We start from the raw sequence: 25,994 nt of genomic DNA, 5'->3' as shown, positions 1-25,994 counted from the left end.
AGGAAGTGAACAATATTTTACATAAACACTGAGTTCTCACACAAAATCACATAACAACATTGAATTCTCAAAAGACTTTTTAAAAGAGCATTTATAGACTAAAGGAAGGAAACACTTCAGAGGAAGTGCTCGGGGTAAAAAAGCATTAAGTGCAGTTTTAAAGGATTTTTATCAGAAATTTCAACTTTGATATACATAGGTATTTGATGAGCATTACAAAGATCAATATATGTTGAATAATATATAATGAATAATAGATAATGGATATATATTGAATAATATGTAATGAATATATATCAGATCATATATTTTATGAAGTACAATATCTCTTGAAATATATGGGTCTTGCTTCAGGGAGCATAACTTAGGAAGAAAATTCTAAAAGTATAAAGCAAAAAAATAAGAGTTAAGAGTAAGCAATAATTTTCAACAGATGCGGTATAAGTGGGAAAACATTAAGTGTGGAAGATCTAGTAGATTCTGCTGTATTTAACACTAGATTAAATATATTCTGGAACATATTTTAGAAGTGTAAATCATGTATAAATGCATGATTTGTCTTTTAAAAGGGGCGGTCTTATAAATGACCATTGAGAGGCATCAAAAGTATTCAATTGGTCAAAAAAACACAATTATATGTTTACAGGCAAGTTTGGTTGATTTTTACTCTTACCTTGATCTATTTCGCAAGAAACAGTTAACTTCAACCTTAATTAAATTAATTAACTTTTAAAGAATTTAAAAATGTAATCCCAACATTGTAATGTCTTGGGGGGGGCGTGGTTTCGGTTGAACATGCCACGCAAGACGGACCACCTCCACCCCAATATTTTACCTTCCAGGATCGGGTATGCATCATGAGAGTGAAACAAACATTCTCTTTTACCTGAGACAGTGACTGTCGGAGCCGTGCCATCTGCGTGCTGTGGCCTTTATTGTGATCCTGCTCAGAAACCATCTGCTTAAGCTTCTCCTTCTCTATAGCTATGCTATTAAATGCAGACTTCAAAAGAGAATGCACTGGGTGGGGAAAAAAATGAGAAACAAAGATCAAATGGATCTAGAAAGAATATATAAAATTACAAATTTTTCAGCATTTTAACTCATGGGTAGACATTATCTGGAAGGATTATATTACAGTCTTGGTAAAAGACAGCCTAACAATGGAATCTTCGAAAATACCTATACACAAAATGCATATGGTAACAGTAATTACTCAGAGTGAAAATCTGGGTATTTCATACCAGAAATGATTTAGAAGCAGGATATAAAATATTGATATCAATTCTTAAATATCAAGATTTAGAAAATTAATCTATAATTCCTAGAAGGAAAAGGCAATAGGTTTTCCTCTGTCATGGCTGATAAGAATATTTGAACAGTTCTGTGTACAGTGAATTCTCATGCAAAACTATCCAGATATTATTTCTCCAAAGCAGGTACCCAAAAAGAGCATTTTATAAATTCTGCCAAAATAGAACAGGAAGCTGATTTAGAAGTCATGACTGGTTCTCTTTGAGGTAGGAAATGATTTGATCTTAAGAATAGCACTTGAATTACTTTCTTAGCCAGGAACATCTTGATGTAAGCATTGCATTCAAAGAGTAAAACTTCCAGGTTTAAGATGAATAAATTCTGGAAATCTAATGTACAGTTTGATGACTATAGTTAGTAATAGTGTATTATATACTTCAAAGTTAAGAGAGTAGATCTTTAATGTCTTCACCACAAAAAAGAAATGGTAATTAGGTGACACGATAGAGATGTTAGCTGATGCTATGGTGGTAACCATTTTGAAATATTTAAGCATATCAAATCAACAGGTACATCTTAAACTTGTTAAATGTTATGTATTTATCATATCTTGAGAAAGCTATAAAAAACCAAAATAAACTGTGAAGTGTGTAAACCTGGCGATTCACAGACCTGTACTCCTGGGGCTAAAAATATATTTTATGTTTATTAAAAAAAAATTTAAAAATTAAAAAAAAAAACAGTAAAAACAACACCCCCCACCCATTTCTGTATACCCAATAACATACATTGGTAGAATCTGAGGTAGTCTTTAAGTCTGTCTGAGATGCAAGAAGGTTGGATTTCCAATTCCTATCTTTATAATAACGGTTTCTGTAATATGCAAAGTCTGCTAAACTAGGGATTTCCATATCCGAGAACAGTTATTTTTAAAAAAGTGGAAAATTTTAGCAAAAAACACTGGCCTGAATGAAGAGGGGAAAAGGGTGGGATCACAAGGAACACACAATCTATTGATTTATGTGCCACATTCTAGTCTTCATTGATTTAAAGGTACGAACTTAAAAGGTGGCATACATTAACCCCACTGGCAACTCTAAAAGCAGACTCTCAGACATTTTAAAATCATAATTCTTTCTGAAGAGTTTGCTCATAGTCATAGAAAAGCCCTTTTTTTCTAGCATAGTTGGAAAGAAAATACGTTGTTTCAACAGAGGCTTTAAAATCCTGTTGAAACATTGATTTCCTGAAAACCTCAGGACTGTAACCAAATACACAAAGCTTTCCTGGGGCCACTTTCTAATTTATTCATTTCCCTTGAGAGGCTGTGCTATACATACTTCATTCATACATTTGTTGTCTCATTCTGCCTGCTTCTACAACCGCCCCCTTGTCCCCCTGCCGTTAGAAGTAAACGTTCCTGGCCGTAATCCTATGCTGTTATATAAAGAAAATAATACTGTTCTAGTTTAATGACATAATTAGTATCTGGCTAAGAAATATAATAAAAATGAATCAGGAGTAAAACAGCAGGTGAAAGAGAGTTGGCCTTACAGAATCTCAACTGAGAAATTTTCAGAGAAAAAATGGTGGGGGGGAAGAGGATTTAGCTTAATTGTTTATGATTACAGAATTAAAGAAATATCTGATAGAACATCTTTGATGATGGTTTGAGAGTACGAAATTTTGTTGACTTCAACATTCCTAGAGATGTTCTCAGTGTGTGACCCATCTTTTTCCTGACCCTCCAGGCTCTTGAGCATTATGGGGGCACTTGAGATGTTCCATTTACAACACATTTACAAGAATATCTTATCATCTCTTACCAATAGCCTCAGGGCAAATAAATGTGATTATTTCACAATAAGATGTTAATGACTGAACACCACAAAATGTGTATCTTTCTTCAAGAGATTACGCATTTTCAAAGAGAATGCCTGGGAAGGTACTATCTTGAGTCAAAACATGAATTTCAGCAACTGAAATTGAAATGCTATAGCAAAAGTGGGGAGGGTGATAATTTGGAACCCAGGCTCTTGGTAAACATAGACAGGACTGCTCAGTCCACCTACAAGCTACTACCTGCCTCTTATTTATTATACCCTGCTCTCAGTGGCTGATAACACCTGAACTTACACAATACGCCTTACTGGAAATTTAATATGGAAAAAGCCCCCCCCCCCCCCCCCGTGGGCTCCATTACCCCTCCCCTCAAATCTGAACTGGCCCGTGAAGCTCTGGCCAATAGAAGGCAGAGGAAGTGACACTGTGCCAAGTGAACAGAACTGGCAGCTTATCCACTCCCTTGGAGGCCTGAGCTGTCATGGAGAGGGACACAGCTGTGTGCACCCCTGCAGCCATCCCTCTAGCATTCCAGGAACCTGGGTGAAGCCACCTTGGATCTTTCAGCCCAGCCCAGCCTCCAGCCGAATATCACTGAGCTCGGGCCACGTCACATGACACAGGACTGAGCCTGAGCTATGATCAAGGAGTGTTATTTAATAAAGGAAAAGAACGCTTGCCACAGAATTCCTTGCTAAGGATAACCCACAGTCCGTATTAAATGAGAACTAAAAGACACTGAAAAAGAAATGTTGAGTCATAGTATCTGCTGGCCTGCCTAGGATAACCCTTTGTGTCTTTCCTCCTTTCTCCCCCCTTATGAGACTTTGTTTCTCCACTCAAAACTGTGAACCAAGAGGCAGGCATCACACCTCACTGCATTTTGTATCTAGGACTCCGATGAGTATAGACACTACTTAGTCTTTCTACCACAACCACCCGGACAAGGATGGAAGGGTAAATGATAACCTCTCACCAAAGAAGACAGTGTCTCTAAAGGGCACCTGATATTTGTTGTTACCTTTCTGTGCAATTAGACAAAATTCTTCTTGAAGCTTTGTATAATCTGTCGAACTTTCCAGAGGGTCAGTGAGGTGGCTAGGGGGAGTCTGAAATTCGATGTCTGCACAAAGGTTGGGGTTGGAGGAGTGCAAGCGGACTGGTGACATGGTGGCACTGAAAGGGACCTGAAAGGGGACAGCACAAATTAGGAAAGAACAATAGTACATCGGTCCACATTCTCACACACAGGAAAGATGGCGTCCCTTCTCCAAAATACTGGGTTCCTTTGTAATGACACACCCAGAGACACTCAGTACCCATTTAGTTGGCAGGTGGTTGGGGTGGGAAGGAGTCTCAGTTCGGAAAGCAGATTTAGGACTGCTGTAGACTCACCGGCTTTTGCCTGCTACAGGGAGAGAGGACTACAGAACGTCAGGAAGGAAAGGCAGAATCCCAGATAAGCTTTGCTCTGAACCCACAGTTGGAGCTAAAAAATCACTGGCAGGAAACAGTAGGTGGAACTCTTACAAAGTCTGGGGACTCGTGTCAGAGGACTTTTTATGCTCACAGAGTAGGAACTCACCAAACAGGTAAAAAATATAAGAAAGATTTACTTGCTCTGTGGCCATGGGATAAAACATAAACAAGTTTAACAGTAAATATAATCATGGTTTAAAGAGACTCAATTAAATCTGAAATTGATTTATTAAAATGTATTTGTAAATGAAATATATATGATATAAATTACTGTCATACAACACTGGTACACATACGAACATGGCTTATGAAATGGCCAATATTGAAAAGCAGTCAGTAAAAAAAGTCATATTACTATAGATTTCCCAAATGGCTGGAGATACTTTCTTGCCTGCCCTGAATCTGGGCTAGGGTTGTGATGGGTGGGGGCAAAGCACCATTCCCTCTCCTTCTAGAAGTTACACCTGACCGTTGTAAATGCCATCAGCCAAACATTCCTGAAAAATGAGAACACCAATTCCTATTGTAAATCAGATTACCAGTAACCTCCCCTAGTTCTTACTGCACAGATGTTCCTTCAGTTATCTTCAAGAATCACTCTTAAGACTCCTCCACACGCTGAATTTTATATAAATTAAGGGGTAATTCACACCTAGCTAGCAGGAAATATGCCTATCCAATGTAGATGTATATCAGAACCACTTCCTTTTTTCCCCCCCTATTTTGATAGAGCTTTAAACTTCCTAACAGAAGAAGAGAGAGCAAGTGGGGGAGGGGTGAGAAGTGGGGAGAGGGAGATAGAAAGAGACAGGGAGAGGGAGAGAGAGAGAGAGAGAACGGGAAAAGCGGCTTGTATTTGTGTACTGAGGATACACAGGGTAGATGGAGGAGTTGGAGAGAACCAACAAATCCAGGCTGAACTGCAGTTTACGGACCTGGGTAAGGGCAGCTGAGACTGGAGGGGCACCCTTTCGATACAGCTTGGTCACAGCACTGGCAAGGAGTTATTATTTCAAAAGATATCCAAGGCTTACTGGGGAACAGTGAGCATGAAGCTTTCTCCCTAAATTCAGTTATGCTAAGCCCGCTACTATCGGTTATCCAAAGCATCTGGTATCTGGAGTTATCAAGTGGGTCTATTTGGTCCTCCGCAGGGACCTTGGCTACACTGAAATGGGGACATGTTAACAACTTGTTTATCTCATCAGGATCAGAATTTTTGGCTACTCTAGAGAAGAGACACAAAAGTGGCAGAGAAATCATTCGAGAAAACAAAGTCCTTGGGTTCGATAATGTGGGAGAATCCTGTCCAGGGAACTCTGTGATAATAATGACTGCGGTCTTCTGGGGGTTCCTATAAAGGATCCAGATATATTCTGGAAGAATAATTGAGGATAGACAAAGGGAATTTCTGATCTTAACTGTGGTAATGCTAAATCTAGACACAGCAGTGAGCCCTTAGCCTTTTGGGAGGGACACAGAGAATCCATGGGAAGATTGGTGAAGACTAGAAAGTCATGGGGAGAAACTGTGACTTGAGGAAATGGGCAGATCAGGAAGTGTGCAGATTTATGGATTTGATACGGTTTTCAAACACAAAGAACTAGAAGAGCATAAAAAGAAATGGTGGGTGTCTGGTAATGGGGAATGGAATGTGTTGAGGTTCACGGAAAAGGGTTTTGCCTGCATTTACTGCCATCAACACTCCAAGGACTGGCACGAAATAAGACAGGAGGCACGGAGGCTGGGGGAGGCCATGATGCAGTAGAGGCCCAGACATGCCAGTGAGGACCCAGACTTGTCCCTGAGATAATGGCCTGTCTATTAAAAGTTGGAATCAGACACGAAGAGGAAAAACACATGTTACACATTTATTTTTTGAACATAATGAAGTTTAAATTGGCAATTAAAACAGTAAAACTGATCTTGTATATAACCTGCAGGGAAAGGGACTTGGAATGCTCCACTCAAACTGCAATCAGACAGCTCCCTGGGCAATTGAACCGGGTTTTTATATACTTCTGACTGAAAATGTTTATATTGCTACCATTTTTGTTAGAAGAAGTATATGGAATGGGTCATTTTAATTGAAGAATTCATGAAATGGAGAATACAAATGGAGATGTATTAATTTAATTGAATGTTTCATTCAATTAGAGTTATTTACTCAGTTTTTTGTTCATCAATTTGGGTACAATGGGATTAAAAAATGTAAGTCATAGCTAGGTCTTCTGTCCGTGATGGCTAGCGTGGGAGCTGTCTACAGTTCTCACTGTTTGCACTCGAGAATCCTCCATGTTGGATGCAGCCTTTACACCCCACTTAGGAACAAAGTCCTGTGCCAGGGAGGAAGCCTGATCTTGGAATATTCTGATACTAATAACTGCAGTTCAGAATGGGGATGATAGGAGGTGCTTTTAACACCTGTCTACAGAGAAGTTAAAAGAGAAACATGGATCAACAGTGGAACAGTGGCATCCAAATTTAGCAATGGTAGACATGAATGAGAAAGGGAACACACGAAAGCCCAGCTAAGAGAGATACTGAGCATATACAACGTATGGAGCCAATGTGAAAAGTCTCCTGCTGCAATTCCTCTGTGTGATGTGTATAGGGGTCCTTGTGTAGAGAACTAATTGCTTTGGGACCCTCGGTGTTCTTCTGTGGGGGAGGGGCCAGTGTGTCTTTTCCCAACCCCCTATTCGGTAGGGTCTGGCTGGTGTTGGGTGTGAGCCCATTTTGGGTTCTAGTGCTAAGAATCCACAAGAATCAATCTCTGAAACATCTGCTTTGGGTGCACTTTTCTTTGGGAGCAATCTCAGCTGCCCCAGATATTTGAGTGGGTAGGTCTCCTCCTCACTGGAGGAAAATAAGCAACTAGGAGTCATTTGCAATATTCTAGGTAAAAGGCACCGAGCTGGATCAGATGGGCTCAAAATGCATGGGATAACAGTGTCAGGAAGGAGGAGGGTAGGAATTAAGAGCAACGCTGCACCAAGAGAAATAGGGGAGCTGAATCACCAGCGTCCAAGCACTTGAGGTGTGAATGAAGGGGTGAGGGGGCTGGTGTGGCAAGTTCAAGGTCCTGCTACATGGTTTCATGCTTTGCTATGGAGTTAAAGCTACAAATCCTTCAGGGTTTAGAGTAACTATTCCCTCTAGTTATTTCTGAATACATTACTAAATGTTGCCAACTTTTCTCATGAGATGCTTCGAATTATTGGAAGTTATTCTTAACCTCTGTGGTCACTGGAAATGGGCATTAATACTCTCCTCTTTTAAAAGCTTTTTCTTTTCTACTTCCCATTTAAAAAAAATATATATATACCCATTCTATTCAAATAGGTCTTAATCCCACTTTTATTATATTCATTATATGTATCTACAATTAAAAAATGAAAACAGTAGAAACACAACCGCTTCCCTGCATGCCTTCTTAGAAGTACATTATTTAAAGAAACATAGGTATTTTCACAAAATGACTGATCTTTCCTTTCCATACTGTGATACTGCTCTCTGATAATGATCTGGATTTCTTAATTTTATAAATGAAAGATTAAGAACTACTTAACTAATTTTATATGTCTATTGGCATAATCTGTTCCCATGTTAGTATCATATGTTACACATACATGCATAAGAGAAACACTAATCGTGATATCAATTTCATGAATTTGTTCAAGTGTTCACAAAACTGTGAGTTTCAGAATCCATTCCCTATGGGCGCCTGGGTGGCTCAGTGGGTTAAGCCGCTGCCTTAGGCTCAGGTCATGATCTCAGGGTCCTGGGATGGAGGCCCGCATCAGGCTTTTTACTCAGCAGGGAGTCTGCTTCCCCCTCTCTACCTGCCACTCTACCTACTTGTGATCTCTCTCTCTCTCTGTGTCAAAAAAAAAAAGAATCCATTCCCTAATAAACTCCAAGCCTCTGGTTCATTTCATAATCAAAGGCCATTCTCTCTCTCACAAAATCCAGCTAAGCAGTGAGATACCAAGCAAGGGTCAGTTTTTTTTTTTTTTAAAGATTTTTATTTATTTATTTGACAGAGAGAGAGAGATCACAAGTAGGCAGAGAGGCAGGCAGAGAGAGAGGAGGAAGCAGGCTCCCCGCGGAGCAGAGAGCCCGACGTGGGGCTCGATCCCAGGACCCTGAGATCACGACCCGAGCCGAAGGCAGCGGCTCAATCCACTGAGCCACCCAGGCGCCCCAGGGTCAGTTTTTAATCAAAAGTAGAAAGGCAATAATCCTCTCATGAGTAGCCATTCTCTCATAATGCAAGCAAAACCTCTTCGTATTTTTCAGCAATTCTAGTCTTCAAGTATATTCCACCATAAGCAAGAGAGCAAAACGATTGTTAATTCAGAAAATACTGTCTAACAGCCAAAAAAACTAACGTCCATGATTGCTATGAACTTAGTATTCTGTATTTTAAAAAGCTGATGGGATGTCATGATTAAGCAAATACTACGATTTGCTTTTATCCAGCAAAGGGCTCTTGTATTTGCACATTCTATTTCCTATTGTGCATGTACCGTTCACTATTCTAAACAGCTTCTACTCAATTTAAAATTGTGGTTATTTGCCTTATCTGTTTCAACACTTGTTCTACCCTCCTAATAAACCTTAGATGTATAATAAACACCATTTAACTTGGTGGTTTTCTCCTTCCCACACTATATATTTTCTGACCTTTCGCTCAATATTCTTTCCAGAAAATTTTTCCTTGCTAGATGTAATTTGGGAAGCCATTTAGAGATGACATCAAAATTCACCTTTTCTTACCCTCTCTTTTCTTTATTCTCACATCCTTTTCAAATAGTCACAATGCTACCAAAAAAAGCACAATTTTTATCTGTAGTAACATGACTTTTCTTAGAAAAACAGCAATCAGTTAGCAGAGGTTCTAATATCAGTAAGACAAAAAAACTATATATATTTATGTATCATTTTAGGAACTTCCCCACCACAGGGAGCTGTACTCAGTTCTGCCACCTGGCATTTACATTATCTCTCACACGGTCAGTGAAGAACGGGGCTAGGGGGTCATTTTCCACCGCAAACACGAATACCCGTGTGCGACACCTGCCATGCAGAGACAGCCAGACAACATGCGAAAGCTACGCCAGCACGGGAGGGGGCTACAGTCGAGACCGCCGCACACGGAAGGCGCCACTTGGACCAAGTTGCTCATTCTTTTTCAATGTCCACTTGAGATTGAAATCCACTCACTGTTGTAGCCACTGCTGCCGCTAGCCTCTGCCGGCGCCGAGTGGTGCTGAACTGGCCCTTCGCAGATGGCCCTTCCTGACAGTGAATGAGAGAAGAGGAGGGAGGAGAGAGGGAGGGGCAGGGGAGGGGGGGACAGGATGTGGGAGGATGAAAGATAATCAGACAAGGGAAAGGGAGAGTTTTTAACTGGAGTTGACTTTCCCCTAAATTGCAGCATTGAAAAGTTTCTCCCACTCACACTGGGAGAAAAGCTCACTGTCCTCACTGCAGAACTCCAGACACTGATGTCTAGTTGCTGAATATGACCCCACCCCAAAAGGAGATGGGAAGTCAGGGATTAATGTATAATAGCTTGTGATCTTAAGTTAAATAAATATGCACATCGTTTCCTTCATGTTATATGTAATCAAAGGCATTCAATCAATGGAAGCAAAGATAAAAGTAAGTTCAGGAAAAAAACGATTAAATAATGTGGTGCAGAGGCTGAAACAAACAAGCTGTAACGGGAGTCTCCTGTAAGCCAATCAGAATTTTCTTCTTTCTTGCTGGGAGGAAAAGTTCAGGAGGAAGGGTACCGGGAATCTTCAACATCCCATTTATTCCCCTACTAGAAAGCTCTCTGGGATTCAACATTAGGAATGTTGTTGGGACTTTCAGGTTGGAGAATTTTCCAAGGAGGAAGCCAGTCTGCATCGCACAGGGGAAAGAGCATTCACTATGCTTAGTGTGTTGGGACAATGCCTGCAGAAATCAACTAGGGAAACCTGAAAGCAGAGGTTTCATACAATGATGTGCACCTATGCAGAAACCAGCAGAGAAGCTGAGAGCTTTCTTTTTTGCCTCTTTTTTGGGGGACAGGATCATGGGATAATGACATTTCCTTCTAACTACTCAAGTTTCCATCTGTCCCTTTGACAGACCCTCCCTCTTCATGGTTGTGAACGGTAAGTTCAATTCCAATGAACTGAGACATACTTAGGGTCACCTAATAGTGCAGATTAAGCAAAAGCAGCATGACTGTTTTAGTCTTTTTGAACAGTGGACAAATATTTTAAATTCTTAGAACTCCAATTCTCTTCAAAGTTTCCCCATAACATTCACATTTTTCTTCCACGTTCCTGTCTTCTGCATGCATTATGTAAATGTTTACTGTAGACACACATACATATATAATATGTTTTCCACAAAAATTCTTCTGTACAAAATCCCTTCATGCTTAATGTAGTAAGTGAAAGGAGAAAGAACTTATTTTTCCCCTTCAGTATAATTTGAGCATCTGTGAGATCTAGGACAGCTATGCATGAATGATATCTGACCATGCTTCCTGCCATTGCCCATTCTTTCCAACAACTAGGGATCTAGTATTAATCTGTGCTATTCATCTTGCAGGAAACCTAGCAGCTCTCTCATTCATAGCAACCCTTTAACAATCATTCCCTTGTGCCCTCCTCTACCTCACTGGAAACACAGTCAAACAGTTACTATGTAATGATGATAATGAGATTTTTATGAGAAGCAGAAATTTGAACTTTGGGAGAAAGTCTTTTTCTAAAAGGTCATCTCCAGAGAGCTTTCTAGGACCAATGCCTTCAATGAGTTACACAAAGGCTTTCTGAGGCTAGCTTCTCAATGGCTTCTAGTGGAAATATGGGCACGCAGATCTAAAATGTAACCTTCATATTCAAATCAATAACACACTCTAACCTGCATTAAGAATGGGCAATTAAACATACAGTGCAACATGTTCTTCATTTCTACTCTCCTCGGGTCAATTTTTTAAATGATCCACTTTAAAGTTATTTCAAAATAACAACTATGGCAAAATAATGAATGCCAAGTTCACTTTAACAGTATCATTAAGAACAGCAGTCACAACAATAACCGCCAGGACCACCACAGGACAGTCTAGGTTCCTCCACAAATGGCTGGTGTAACTCCAAGTTACCAGTAGCAGAGGGGATGAGCCACAGGCCGCTCACTGCAAAGCCTCTCAAGTTGGCCGTAACAATGACATAGAGAAGGTGGCCCAAGTAGTGAGATGACTATGGGCTCAAAACAAACACTTGGCACCATCAGATGGGACTCCTAGGGTCGAGGAGGGAAAAACCTGTGTATTAGGGTGGCAGAACATAGTAGGTATGTTTAATCCACTAAGTAAAAATAAATGTAATGCCCTCCTATAAGGAAAATAATGACAAGCAAAGACATTTATATGGGTCATCGGCATCCCTGGCTCATTGTACAGATCTCCAGCCAAGTGTGCATGTTGAAGAAACTTCCAAGTAACTTCCCACTAAGGAAGAATGAGCACTCTAAGGGCTCCATGACAGCCTGTTGGTTTGGGTGAGCAGAAAAGGTACAGGGATAGCACCAAAGTCTACAGAATTCACCCTACAATACCTTTTGCTTCACCAGTTGAAGTGGAGGCAGGGAGTAATAAATAGTTCACTGCCACCCCCAAGTCTACTGATGGCCATTTGGAGTTGGGATCACTTTCAAAAGTTTAAAGTTTTCTTTGAGTGTGGGGAAGAGGTGATTTCCCTCGGAAAGAACTGAACTAGAATCACAAGGGCCATCTTGTTATGCTTTGGCAAAACAAAAATAAAGCAAAAGAGCATAAATAAAAATTTAAAAACAAACTACCCAAATATTTGGCAGATGTATGAACGAAAAATATTTCCCTGCTTTTTGAACAATCTCTTCTGATGACTCAAAAAAAGTCTCCCTAAACATTCCTCATACGGAAAAGCACAGCCTGTGACTAGAAGGGCTATTCTAGCTGCCTTCTCTTCCCTCTGGAAACAACGGAGTGATATGAGGGCACGGTGGGCCTTGTAGCCCCACCACAGGCCAGCCAGGAGCACAGTGCTCACATTCTTGTGGACCCGCCAGCCTGTTCGAGACAACAGCTGTGAACGGCAATCTGTTCAGTGACATACCTTATAAAAATGAGACTAAACGAATATCTGTCCACAAATGTGTATGTTCTTAGAACGCTGGCCTCCTTCAATTATTTTTATAATTGTTTTTTTCCTTAGCTATGATAACCATAGTTATCATATTTTTAAAAGCCCCAAAAAACTAGACAATCACATGCCCCTCAAAAATGAAACTGCCAAAAGCACTTTTACGTAAATTTCTGGGGAAGTCATTTTGGCACAGCTGTCTCTATGCTATTAGTGTTCTGAACAGAACACACAAAAACATACCTACTGAAGAAACGCTATAAATTGTGTTCACAGAATGTAGACATTCTAACCCGAAAAACATGAATCTTTAGTGCTTATGGAATTTATTTCAAATATATCAGGTTAGCAAGCAAAGCAAAGCAACAAAGAGTTTGTTATTTACACATTCAGAATTACAACACAAAGAACATCAATACAATCAAAATTAAAGAATTATTACTTATTCAGAAAATACTGCAGAATTCTGGAAAAGAGTTCCTTTTCCTTTGTATTAGAATGTAAATTGATTTATAGTGTAATAAAAAGAAAAGCAAAATCCTGAGTCTGATTTTGCTTGTGCAGGGCAAGAATTTTTTTTTTTTTTAGTAACAGATAGCTAGGATCAGAATAGTAAACATTCTTATTTAAAGATCTGAAAGTAATATGATTTATGACATAAGAGGTTTCAGGCACTTACCATAGTTCATATCATTGCAATGCACTAATGTAAAATTTCAAACTACTCTAAAAATTTCAAACTGCTCATTTCAAAAAATAACTTATTTAAAATTAATTTCAAGTAAATTTATCATGAGTCATTAAGACTTTCATAATTCGGATTTTTATTTTTTTTTATTTTTTTTTTCCATTTTATTTATTTTTTCAGCGTAACAGTATTCATTCTTTTTGCACAACACCCAGTGCTCCATGCAAAACGTGCCCTCCCCATTACCCACCACCTGTTCCCCCAACCTCCCACCCCTGACCCTTCAAAACCCTCAGGTTGTTTTTCAGAGTCCATAGTCTCTTATGGTTCGCCTCCCCTCCCCAATGTCCATAGCCCGCATAATTCGGATTTTTAAAAGTGATCGTTGATGGCCAAATTATATCTATTTCTTGAAGAATCATATAATTTTAGAGTTGAAAGGGAATTCAGAGATCATTAAATAAACTCTATCACTTCACCCAGGAGCAAATGGAAGCCTAGAAAATTTAACAGAAATGCGCAAGATTATACTGCCAGGAAATCACAGTTGATTAACCTAGAACCTGAGTTTGTTGACTCTGAATCTTTTGCAGCCCTCATGCCTTTTTATTGATACATAAAATTTTGGACAAAGCTAATACATAAAAGGCTCTTTTGGGTTCTAGTACGTATAAATAAGTGTTCATTAAAACACACTGGATTTTTAGCCTGATTTTTAAGCTAATTTTTTGTTAAATCATATTTTAACAGTTTGAAGGTGGTGAGAATGAAAATCCCACTATGTACTCTTTTAAATAATTTTAACATTTTACAACTCAGTCTGTAAAACACTGGCTTTAAAGCAGGTCAGCCGCTTTAGACTTCTTAACCTCCACAAACTGATAAAGACTAATATCTTAAAGGCATATAAAAATATGAATGAAGGAAACGTAAAGTCTGTACCTGTAGTTGTATTTTTGTATCTTTGCTGACACTTTTTGTTCTCCATCGTCTTGTGACACGCTTGTCTTTCTTTGAAATATCTACACAGTTAGCCTACATTACACAAATAGTTAAAAGCAACAAAGTATTAGTCGGCTCACACACATGATACAGATACAGACAAAGAGCCCAGCAAGTTAGTAAAGAATGGTTGTTAGCCCCCTAAAGCAAACCAGCCAGGAGAAAAAGTCCTATCTGATGTACAGTGGGCATTAAAAGCAGAAATAAGAACTTAATCATAAAATACATTTGTCTGCTATACAAAAGGAAAACAGGATAAGAGATTTTCAGCATTTTTCCCCCCTACATAAAAAGATGGCAGCGGGGCTCCTAGGTGGCTCAGTGGGTTGAGTGGCTGACTCTCGATTTCAGCTCAGGTTATTGATGGCAGGGTTGTGAGATCCAGCCCCGGAGACAGGCTCCATGCTCAGCGGGGAGTCTGTTTGGGATTCTCTCTCTCCTCTCTCCTTCTACCTCTGTCCCTTCCCCCAACTCACACATGTGTGCTCTCTCTCTCTCAAACAAATCTTAAAAAAAAAAAAAAAAAGATGGCAGCAATTCTGAGAGTATCTAAGTTATATCTTCAAAGTCTCTCTCTCTATATATATGTTATATCTTCAGACCTATCACTTCTAATGCAATACATACATGGAAGAATAGTTCAGATATTTATTTCTATTAGTTTGTACTTAAGTGTGAGATATTTCGAAACAGACACCTTAACACAACAATATCAAGAATTCAAAAATATTAAGACTAACTCCAGAATATAAAAAAATCTGTGTTATATAGTTTTTTCCCTTTAAATGTGACCTGAATATACTCATAAAGCAATCCAGTAAAAATCCTGCATTAATGTCTTAAAGTCCTCTCGGTGATGTTTACCTGCATGTCAGTAAAGTTAGGTGCTGACTGAGTTCTCTGAAGTATTTCCAAATTTTGCAGGAGTTTGCTAAGTTCCACGAGGTTTGACTGGCAGTGTGCAAGGTCTAAGAAAAATCAGAAATAAGAATATGTTAGAATCGGGCAGGGATGGGCAGTGATGGTAACAAAAGACAGTCAATCCAAATTATGGCAAGTATGATTAGGCAGATCTAAGCTTATATAATGATGGTACTGGCAAATGAAACAAAACAGATCCTTCTCTGGTTCAGAAACTTAAAAGCATTGATGATGATGATGATGATGATGGTGATTTTTTTTAGAATTACAGGGTCACATTTTAATTCCTGAATGTTACAGTCCAGCGTGAATATCACCACATGTATACAAATGGTGTAAAACAAAAACAGTGGTATTTTTAATACAAAATAAACATCTATTTTATGGAAAAACTATATTTCATATCTACACAGAAAGCCCATCTTTTTCAAACAATAGCCAAAATTAAAATTAACTACAAAATCTCCAAAACAGGGGAAACTGCTTCAGTTTAAGTTATTCCAGGAGAAATGGATCCATAACACATTATAAGGGTGATCTGAAAATTGTAGCTGAATTTCTGTTTTTAGGGTTTTTTTCCCTCCCCAAACCATTGATTATTAAATGAGTTGAAAGCCTACCTACAAATTGAGAGCTAGCTATTACAATCTCAGTGACCTTGTGTGTTCTCACTTTCCTATTCAGGGGGCCCTTGTCACATAGAAACCACACCCAAGGGAACTTTAGTAGTTTTATGGTTTTATTCTCAGGAACCAGTTTACCTACTCCTACAATAGTTTACAAGGTTGATGCCTAGAATTTGGATGGAGTCCAAGTCAAGTTCAGAAAAATAAGATGGAATGCAAAGTCAAGCAGACAACTTCATCTATGATTTCTATCACTATGTTGCAATGAATGATTTTTAAAAAGTCTTTGAGGGATGGGGCGCCTGGGTGGCTCAGTCAGTTAAACGTCTGCCTTCAGTTCAGGTCATGATTCCAGGGTCCTGGGATGGAGCCCCAAATCCAGCTCCCTGCTCAGTGGGGAGTCTGCTTCTCCCTCTCCCTCTGCCTGTGGCCCCCTGCTTATGTGTGTTCTCTCTCTCCCTCTCTCTCTTCCCCCTTCCTTTCATGTTCTCTCTCTCTCAAATAAAAAAAATCTTAAAAAAAAATCTATGAGGGGGACGCCTGGGTGTCTCAGTGGATTAAGCCGCTGCCTTTGGCTCAGGTCATGATCTCAGGGTCCTGGGATTGAGCCCCGCATCGGGCTCTCTGCTCCGCGGGGAGCCTGTTTCCTCCTCTCTCTCTGCCTACTTGTGATCTCTCTGCCAAATAAATAAATAAAATCTTTAAAAAAAAAAAAATCTATGAGGGCTGTTAATACTAAACACAACCAAAGATTCTCAGATTCCCTGGCCCAGCATCATCAGAGTCACCCGGGAATGAAACACATTCTGTTTAAATCAATGTTTCATGAAGAAATGGCTTTTAATTTTATTTTTAATTTTTAGCTTTATTTGAACAAAAGAAAACTTTTAAAGATTTTTATAATAAAATACCACTCTTAAAAATGAACTCTTAGTATATGAAAATTAAATACAGTCAAGAACATTGAGTTAATAGTATTACTCACACAATTATCAAATATTTAGAACATGCCAGTAGTTATGTGATTACTTTTGCATGTGTATTGTTCATAAAGGGACCATAATAGGGCACGTCTATAAATCTATTATATATAAAAAAGGTGGTTATAATATGTGGTCAGTTGGTGAAAATTTCATTTATATCATTTGCTTCTCATTAACTCTAAAGGATCTGAGTTTTTACAGATACAGTATAGGCAGCAAAATATTGCTGTTAAAAATGGCTAGGGGCTCATGGGTGGCTCAGTTGGTTAAGCGGGGCTGACTCTCGGTTTCGGCTCAGGTCATGACCTCAGGGACCTGGGATCGAGCCCTGGGTCAGGCTCCATGCTCAGCGGGGAGTCTGCTTTTGGATTCTTTCTCTACCTCTCTTTCTCTCCCTCCTCCTGCTCATGCTCTCTCTCTTAAAATCAATGAATCAATCAATCTTGAAATATGACTAAAGATAAGCTGGGCCAAATGACATAGATAATTGCATTTGGGGGATTTTTGACTTTTTCATTGGATATAAAAATGGAGGAGTAACTGCTACAAGGATCTTTCCAGGAATCCCAATCACTGCACGCTCTGTGGAGAACAGGGTAGACGCAATTTTCAGGCCAGGCCATCCCCAGGTCCCCCTTCCTCTCTTACAGCATCTGCCTCGGGATGGAGTCTGGGTGGGGTGTTCAAGCACTACTTCTGTTCTTCCAAGAACTGTTGACCACCAGTAGCCATTCCTTCAGAGAGGGAACCCAGTGGGGTGGGAGGAGTGTACTAATGAACACAGCACCTGCCACCACTCCCTCCACCTTCAGCGGAGACCATGCCCTTGTGCCCTCTGTGCTCCCATCCTCTCCCCTACAAAGTCAAGTGGCTCAGGAAGGTAGAAAATACAGAGGATGAAAGGAAAGTTAGGAGGGAAGAAAGTCAGGCAAAGAAAGAAAGAAAGGGGCGCTTGGGTGGCTCAGTCATTAAGCATCTGCCTTCCGCTCAGGTCAAGATCCCAGGGTCCTGGGATCGAGCCCCACATCAGGCTCCCTGCTAGGCAGGGAGCCTGCTTCTCCCTCTCCCATTCCCCCTGCTTGTGCTCTCTTTCACTGTGCCTCTCTTTGTCAACTAAATAAATAAAATCTTTAAAAAGAACGAAAGAAAGAGCCAGGAAGGAGAGTTAGAGGGAAGAGAAGAAAGGAGATAGGCTAGAAAGGGTCTACCTTTAAATTGCATTTATTATTATTATCATTATTATTCTTTTAAATATTTTTTTAAAAAGATTCTATTTACTTATTTATTTGAGAGAGAGAATGAGAGAGAGACCATGAGAAGAGGGAGGGTCAGAAGGAGAAGCAGACTCCCTGCCAAGCAGGGAGCCTGATGCGGGACTCAATCCCGGGACTGCAGGATCATGACCTGAACCAAAGGCAGTCGCTTAACCAACAGAGGCACCCAGGCGCCCTATTATTATTATTTTAGAGAGAGACAACAGGCGTGTGCATGATTGGCGGAGGGAAAGGGAGAGAGAGAGTCTTAAGCAGGCTCCATACCTGGTCTCTGAGATCATGACCTGAGCTGAAATCAAGAGCCAGCAGCTTAGCCCACTAAGCCTTGTGCACACCCCGTAATTTGCATTTTAAAGAACAAAACCGTAACATAAGCACCATGCTAATAGGGACATTATTTCACATTACCCACGCGTACAGCCTTCTATCTAGTGACTATTACCTTCACGCTTCCTAATAAGTGTGACTAACATACCCAAATGGTGTACACAAGTAGCACAGAAATCTGCAAACGGGGCTTCGTCACAATGTATCACAATAATATCCACCTTTTTCCTAACAGAATGGAAAGAGAACGTTGTAAATGAACCCATTCAAGGGCAAAAGACCTGAAGTTAAGAGTCAGGAGATAAGGGCTGACTTCGCGTTTCCGGGTGACAGGAGCATATAGCTCTCTTCTTCCTGGCTTGGAGTGGTAACTGTGATAGCAGAGGAGGAGGTTCTGTGCGTTCGGGTCGTACCATGTGTGATCACGCTGCTAGGGCCTTCCCTTGGAGGAAGCCACACCTGTTCCCACCATTCCTATTGCTTGAAATGCGGAAGAGACGAAATCCTTGGCAGGACTTTTCTGCCTAAGTGTCTAGATATGCATAAGGATTATAAAGATTTGCCAAAGGCAACAAAAATATCTTTGAAAAAAAAAAAAGAAACCTCTAGAATTTCTTCAAATTAAGATGAAATTTAGTTTTAGAAATGGTGGAAAAAAGAAAAACTATGCCAAGAAAAAAACGGCTGAGATAGTTTAGAACAGTGAACAATTTACTTATTGTCTAGCAATTTACTTATTTTCCCATCATGCCCTATCTTGTTCCAAAAAGAAACGGGTTATCCAACTGTGGAATGGTTAAATAAATTAAGGTATATCCAAAGTTAACCATTTATTATTTCATTTAGGTACGGTTGATGGAAGCCGTTGTGTACCCAGCATAGTTCTAAGTACAGGGATTATCACAACCAAGTAGGACTCAAGGAATTTACATACTGGTAAAGATATGCAAACATTCTATATGTTAAACAATTATGTATCCATCTTCAATAGTGGCATACAGAACACTAATTTAACACTTTGTCTCCATGGGAGCCAAGCAATTCCCTTACATACTTGAGGAGATCTGGATTGACAGAAATTCAGATCTATGAATGGTTTACCACTTTGAGTATTAAAACTGTAAGTCAGATATGCTATGAGCTTCAGAAGATGCTACGTGATGAGCTTCTAAAATACAAACTTCAATCGTGGGAACTCTCTATGAAACGGTCAGGAGAGACCAAGGAAAAGTGTCACGGGAGTTTGGAAAATAGAGTTAGCATGGTTTGAAGTCATCAGAGCACACGTAAAGGAGACAGGGTAATCTTTTCTGGGTCTGGAGGATTGATGGAAAGGATTCAGCAAAAGTCAAAAGTGGAGAAGGTCAGAGAGGCGCCAAAGCTCGGACAAGGGAATATGCAAGGATGTTCAGGAAATAGCAAATAAGTTCCGTGGGGCCAGTGCAAAGCAAGGTTGAAAGGGCAGGCGGGGCCTGAAAGCCGGGAGGTGATGTTAAGTGCCGGGCTAAGTAGTTTGGGCTCAAGCCGCAGAGCCCACGGAGAACCACGTGAAGGAATTTTGCATAAAAGCTATTTAAGGAAATACCAGTCTTGAGGGAGCAGTCCGTAGTAGACAAAAGGCTGCCTTTAGGGTTAGCCAAACATCTCGCCCAGGGCAGCTGTGTAATTCCTGGGCACATTACTTAACCTGTACGCATTTTGCTTTCCTCATCAGCAAAGTGGGGAGGCATAATATACCTACATCTCATGGCTGAGTGAATTGCTGGCCCAGAGCTGCAAACATGGTCAAGAGCAGAATTTCCCATGAGCCTGTGAGAGACAGAGCAGCAGAGCAAGAAACTGAGTGGGGGAATGCCAGCCGGGAGACTGCCGACCCACCAGAGGCTGGGTCTGAGTCAGGAGGCAGAGACTTGAGAGAAAGGGCAGATGAGGGCCTGGGGAAGGGGCAGGTGTTTCTGGAGAAATAACAGAACTCTGTCGTGGCTGGATGAACAACACAGTGGGAGGATCAAAGATCCTCCGAGGTCTCAGGGGTGGTTAGGACAGCAGCAATGACAAAAACAGGGAAGCCCAGCGGCTGGGGCCATTGCAGGGAGGAGACAGAGGCTGACTTTAGACAGGCCGAGGAGGGGGCACGCCAGAGAGTACAGACAGACAGGGCCACCAGCAAGGAGAGGCAGTAGGAATGTAACCCAGGCTGGATGCAGAGCTGAGATGTAGAGAGCTGTCGGCCTTTTTGAGAGGAATGCGGTGCCTATGCTCTGGAGTCAGACTGGCCATGCCTGGACCCCAGCGCCACTGTTGCTAGCTGTGTGAACTTGGTCAGAGTGAGCGGATTTCCCTGTACCTACGTTCTCTCACCCGTAAACCGGCCTTGAGATGACTGAATGGGTTGCTGCATATAAAACACCCGCAAGAGCTCCTGTTGCATGGGGCCAGGTTGTGAGCCCCCGCTGCCCCCGTCCTCCCTGTCATCACCATCGCCATTGTATCAGCAAAACAGACATTTTCTCAGTTGAAACTATGACCACACCTGTCATCTCCAAAGTGCAGAACACAGTCCCTAGAATCTAGCTGGCCTGGGTTAGCCCGGCAGCCTGCCAAGTATTTGCTATGTAACATGAGCTAGTTATTTCACCCAAGTATCGGGTTGCCCGTCTTTAAAAATAGGGTTCATAATCGTGCCTGTATACTACTGTGAGGATCTACATAAAAACTGGGATGTAGAGACGCCTGGGTGACTCAGTTGGTTAAGCATCTGCCTTCGGCTCAGGTCATGATCCCGGCGTCCTGGGATCGGGTCCCCCATCGGGCTCCTTGCTCGGCAGGGAGCCTGCTTCTCCCTCTGCCTGCCACTCTGTCTGCCTGTGCTCGCTCTCTCTCTCTCTCTGACAAATAAATAAATAAAATCTTTAAAAAAAACAACAACAGGGATGTAAAGTGGTCAGTTCAATGTCTGGTCCATAACGAGCACCCAATCGACTGCAGTCACTGTTATGGAAGCTGAAGGCAGAAGATTCAACCTTGATCATCTCCACAGCCAAGGCGACCAGAGGAGAATCCAGTGAAACAGGAAAGAGCAGCTGAAGGAAAAGGGAAAACTTCATGGGGCTTAAGGGAGAAGTCTCATTAGAGAAGGGGCCACAGGGCGGATCAGAGGATGAGGTCTGAGAACTGAGTGGAAATCAGACGGCACCTCGCTACCAAGAGCGCCATCTTCATAGAGCAGGAAGGGCAAACATCAAATTAGGGAGAGAACCTGGAGGCTAGGGGCAGAGAGCAGAAGTGAATGAAAGAGAGAGGCTGTCCCCGGGAGAAGGGGGTCATTATTGCACTAAATGCCGAAGGAAACAGGAAGGCAGGACGGAGGACACAGGGAGAGTAGTCAGGATGGGGAGAAGGAGCACCTGAGACAGGACAGAAGGCACAAGGGACAGGCCACAGAGTATTCTGAAGCACACAAAGACAAAGGCCTCCCTCGCTCCTCCACCAGCCAGGGGCTTTCCTGGCATCAGAGCCAATGTCTCTTCATTTTGGTCAGAAGAATCAAATTTTGCCCCAGTGTGTGGCCCCAAATCTGCTCAGCAAAGCAGGTGGCCAGGCTCCGTGCCATGAGTGTGCAGGAGGCGGCGGCAGTCAGAGGAGAGGCTGAGCTGCCGAGAACGGTGGCTGAGGCAAAAACACATCATTTTAGGAAAGTGAAGGTCCAGCTCCTTTCCCCAACCCGAAGCTCATACACTCGAATGTCTGTGTGTTGTGTGAATACATTCAGGTAAAACCCTCTTAATGGAAAGGCAGCTTTATGCTTATAACATCCCTCTTAATATCATATTTTCACATAAAGATTGAGTTTGGGATGTGGCAAGAGCTAAGCAAAATGCCATAGACATTGAGTTCACGCACATGCAGAGCAGAAAAAGATTTTTTGTGGTTGGGATCAATATGTATTGCCCTATTTCAATTCTTATTTATTTATAAAAATGTTATTTGTTTATTTGGGAGAGTGAGCAAGAGAAAAAGAGAGAACATACAAGCAGGGGCAGAGGGAGAGGGAGAAGCAGGCTCCCCACTGAGCAGGAAGCCCTGCGTGGGGCCGATCCTCAGGACCCTGGTATCATGACCTGAGCCAAAGACAGACGCTTAACCGACTGAGCCCCTCAGGCGCCCTGCAATTTCAATATTTCTAAGTAAGGACATAAGAAAGTACTCTAACATCTACTTTCACCATCATTTCATAAAGGAAAAAAAGATTTAATAAAAATCAGTTAAGCCCATATCTTCATAAAATAATTTAAAAATTAAATCAATGTAGCAATATTAAATACTTGATACGCTGTCCTTGTTTTCTCCGTTTTGAAGGTCAAAGGAAAACTGTCTCCTAGAATGGATATGGTCTGTGGCAGTCTGGACCAAAATGCTCAGGCTAATTACAAGGGAGCAGCAAAGTTTCTAGAGAGCAAGAGGCTCAGAGATGGAAGGGAGAGGGCATGCTGTCTGAGTTCAGAATATTTAACAACGGATGCAGAATGGAGCACCAATAACAGGGAACTGTGGAGGACAGGTGCCATACACTTGCTCAAGGGCAAGACGAAGCAGCAGAGGAGGCAGCTGGAGAAGGGACCCAGCAACAGTGGAGAGCCAGGTGGGGGCACTCTTGGCGGCTGTGCTTGGCCGTGCGATTGCCCCCAAGTCTGGGGAGTGGGAGGCTCATGAAAAAAGAAGGGAGCAGGGGCGCCTGGGTGGCTCAGTGGGTTAAAGCCTCTGCCTTTCGCTCAGGTCATGATCCCAGGGTTCTGGGATCGAGCCCCGCATCGGGCTCTCTGCTTGGCGGGGAGCCTGCTTCCTCCTCTCTCTCTCTCTGCCTGCCTCTCTCCCTACTTGTGATCTCTATCTGTCAAAGAAATAAATAAAATCTTAAAAAAAAAAAAAAAAAAAAAAAGAAGGGAGCAGGTGGTGAGGTGAGCCTGAAGGGAGGAAGGGGCACAGGGCAGGGGAAGGGCGGAAGCAGCTGCAGCAGGGGTGAGACTGCGAGAGGAGGCACAGGTAGGAGGAAGCTGGGGTCACAGGAAGGGGCAGGGCCTCCTGTGGAAAAATAAGAACAAGGAAAGGTGGAGGCCATCGAGGAGGCTGGAGGGGGCAAGGTGCAGCGGCCACGATTCACCACTCTCATTTCAGTTTTGTCGGCTTCTCCTGGGAGCCCAGCGGGGGCAAGACTAACCTTCCGCACACCTGTCCATTTCTTCCGAGTCCTGTAACCAGGCTGCCACTTTGCTCTGGCCTGTCGTGCAGGTCGCGGGGAGGCTGTTGCTGCACGGCAATGGAGACTGCCATGGAAAGCTGTTTGGCGGCACCTACGATGGACAAAGGGGGGTGTACGGGTGAGCAGGCACAGTATATTTAGGTGAGTTGTAAAATTTTTTTGAGGTATCCTCAAAGTGACCTCAGAAAAGAGAGGAAGAAAGGGCACACTCGAAATCCGAAGGAAGCTTCTAGGCTAAACCTGTACATGCCCAGCGAAGCCCAGATTCATAAGGAGTGACAATCATTAAGCAGCTCTCTCCAGCACACAGGGAAGGGGACAACGCTTAAGGAAGGATGTGACAGCTCATCCTTCCAAGGGCCTACCAGCTTGGGGAGTTTAACTGGCTCAGCAGGCTTTATCTGACATAGGGTCCTTATGCTGTACTTTAAACTCAGGATTGAAGGCCTTTCCTTCCCAAAAGCTCTCTGCTCCCTCACCATCAGCTCAAGGCCTCGTCAGCCACATGTGAGTCCTAAATACATTGCCCACCACCAAGCAACCCTGCAATGCTTTGAATGCATTTTAAAAACTGTAGTCTATAAAAAGGCAGTCTCAGCAAATTATTATTACCCACAGCTGATAGACTTTCCAGTAAAGGGATTTTATGTGATACAAAGTTGCAGGAGGTAAAGAGATAATGCAGTGAGTTCAGTGAACACTTAGTTGAAAGTAGAAGCTTACTTCTGAAAAAGCTGAAACAACTTTAAAACTCTGTATTTGACTTTCACGTTCAATTGTAATTGATCGTGTCTGTTCTAAATCATCAAGAAGCGAATGATACACATATTTAGTAAACCCTGATTTACTTATTACCCATGCAGGGCCACAAACCAATTAGTGTTCAGGAGTCTCATAATTTGATACTTAAAATGCAAGGCAAGGGATTAAAAAGCTCTCTTCACTCTTTATTGCATCTTGCGAAACGTAATGGAAGTCTTTCACCGAGTTCCATCTTGGAAGTGTGTCATTCATAACTACAGCAACAGACCTTCTACGAAAAACCAGAGTTGAAAGGCTTTCTTATTCCAAGGCAAATGGTGGGGAGGAACTGGTTTCAGTTCTCCATTCTCAGCTGTCACCCAAGTTATTTAATAAATAACACAAGGGATGAAAATAATACATCTTTTATCAACAGTCTATGCTCAAGATGCAGGCAGAAGCAGAAGAACCAAAGGATGAAACATTCAGATTTTTAAAATATTCATCTGGAATATATTTCTTGTTTAGCTGGGATGAATCCTGGGATTCATTCTATTTTGTGGCGAGAACACAGAGGCCCAGCGAAAGCGGAGGACGATCTTAGTCATCTTCTGTGGGGTCCCTCAGTAAGTGTCCTATTTCCCACCCTCTGATCTTCTGGTTCCCTCTCACTTCAGAGTTAGTATTAGGTTTAGTATTAGGGTTAAACCACTACCCTGTTCCTAGGAGGATGACCTTGATGGAACAGTCCTTGGCAAGGCTATAACCAGAATGAAGTAAGGTTTAAGAGCCTTGAGAAATACAATTAATGGGATTTAACAAAATTACTTAAGTAACTTCCATTGAAATACTGAAAAGTGAATACAACAGTATTTCATTTCATCTGATCTGGCTGATCTTGAAGATTCCATGAGGTTTTTCAGTGTTATGCTAAGGAAACTTGGAAATATATATTACATATATCCATAAGTAAGAAAACAGAAAAGGGCAGAATCTTCACTGAAAGGTTCTTAAACCCAACTCCTGATGGTGGCCCGTTATTCACAGATGTCTGTGCTCTCAATGGCAGGTGCCAAATGGCAGCTGGAACACCCCTGGGCATCACAATGTGGTTATGGTCCAGAAAACTTAATTATTGAATCAAAGGCAGAGACAATGGTCACCCTGCCCTGCCTCTTGTCTTCACCTTGGTTTTTAACAGGGAACACCTCTAGCTTTTCAGCCACATAAAAAATGAACTCTTAATGTAGCCCAAAGAACAACTTCAGCCTCCCTTAATTTGGTACCTGGTATAATGGGAAGGGCATGGATTTTGGAAACAGAGAGATGAGGATTCAGATTCTGGCTCAGCTGTTTCATAGCCATGTCACTTCTGAAAACATTTTTTTTTTTTTTAACTGTC

The 25,994-nt window shown here is 41.6% G+C and overlaps 1 protein-coding gene across 7 annotated transcripts in view; it reads right to left on the bottom strand.

Annotated features, from left to right (window-relative positions):
* Positions 1-25,994, bottom strand: part of OSBPL6 (oxysterol binding protein like 6) — a 210,804-nt gene that overhangs the window by 30,528 nt on the left and 154,282 nt on the right. For 3 of the 7 annotated variants that reach the window (XM_046019019.1, XM_046019015.1, XM_046019016.1), the window contains exons 9-14: positions 23,810-23,942; positions 15,325-15,428; positions 14,401-14,493; positions 9,805-9,879; positions 4,118-4,283; positions 887-1,020 (exon numbers count right to left, since the gene is read on the bottom strand). In XM_046019019.1, coding sequence (XP_045874975.1) covers positions 887-1,020; positions 4,118-4,283; positions 9,805-9,879; positions 14,401-14,493; positions 15,325-15,428; positions 23,810-23,942 — 705 coding nt within the window. The remainder of the gene's footprint in view (positions 1-886; positions 1,021-4,117; positions 4,284-9,804; positions 9,880-14,400; positions 14,494-15,324; positions 15,429-23,809; positions 23,943-25,994) is intronic. The other 4 variants (XM_046019017.1, XM_046019018.1, XM_046019020.1 and 1 more) reach the window with 2 other exon arrangements.

Source organism: Meles meles, chromosome 9, assembly GCF_922984935.1.
Source record: "Meles meles chromosome 9, mMelMel3.1 paternal haplotype, whole genome shotgun sequence".
NCBI classification, from domain to species: domain Eukaryota; kingdom Metazoa; phylum Chordata; class Mammalia; order Carnivora; family Mustelidae; genus Meles; species Meles meles.
The sequence above is the reverse complement of the archived record's forward strand: the minus strand, read 5'-3'. Positions and strand labels throughout refer to the sequence as shown.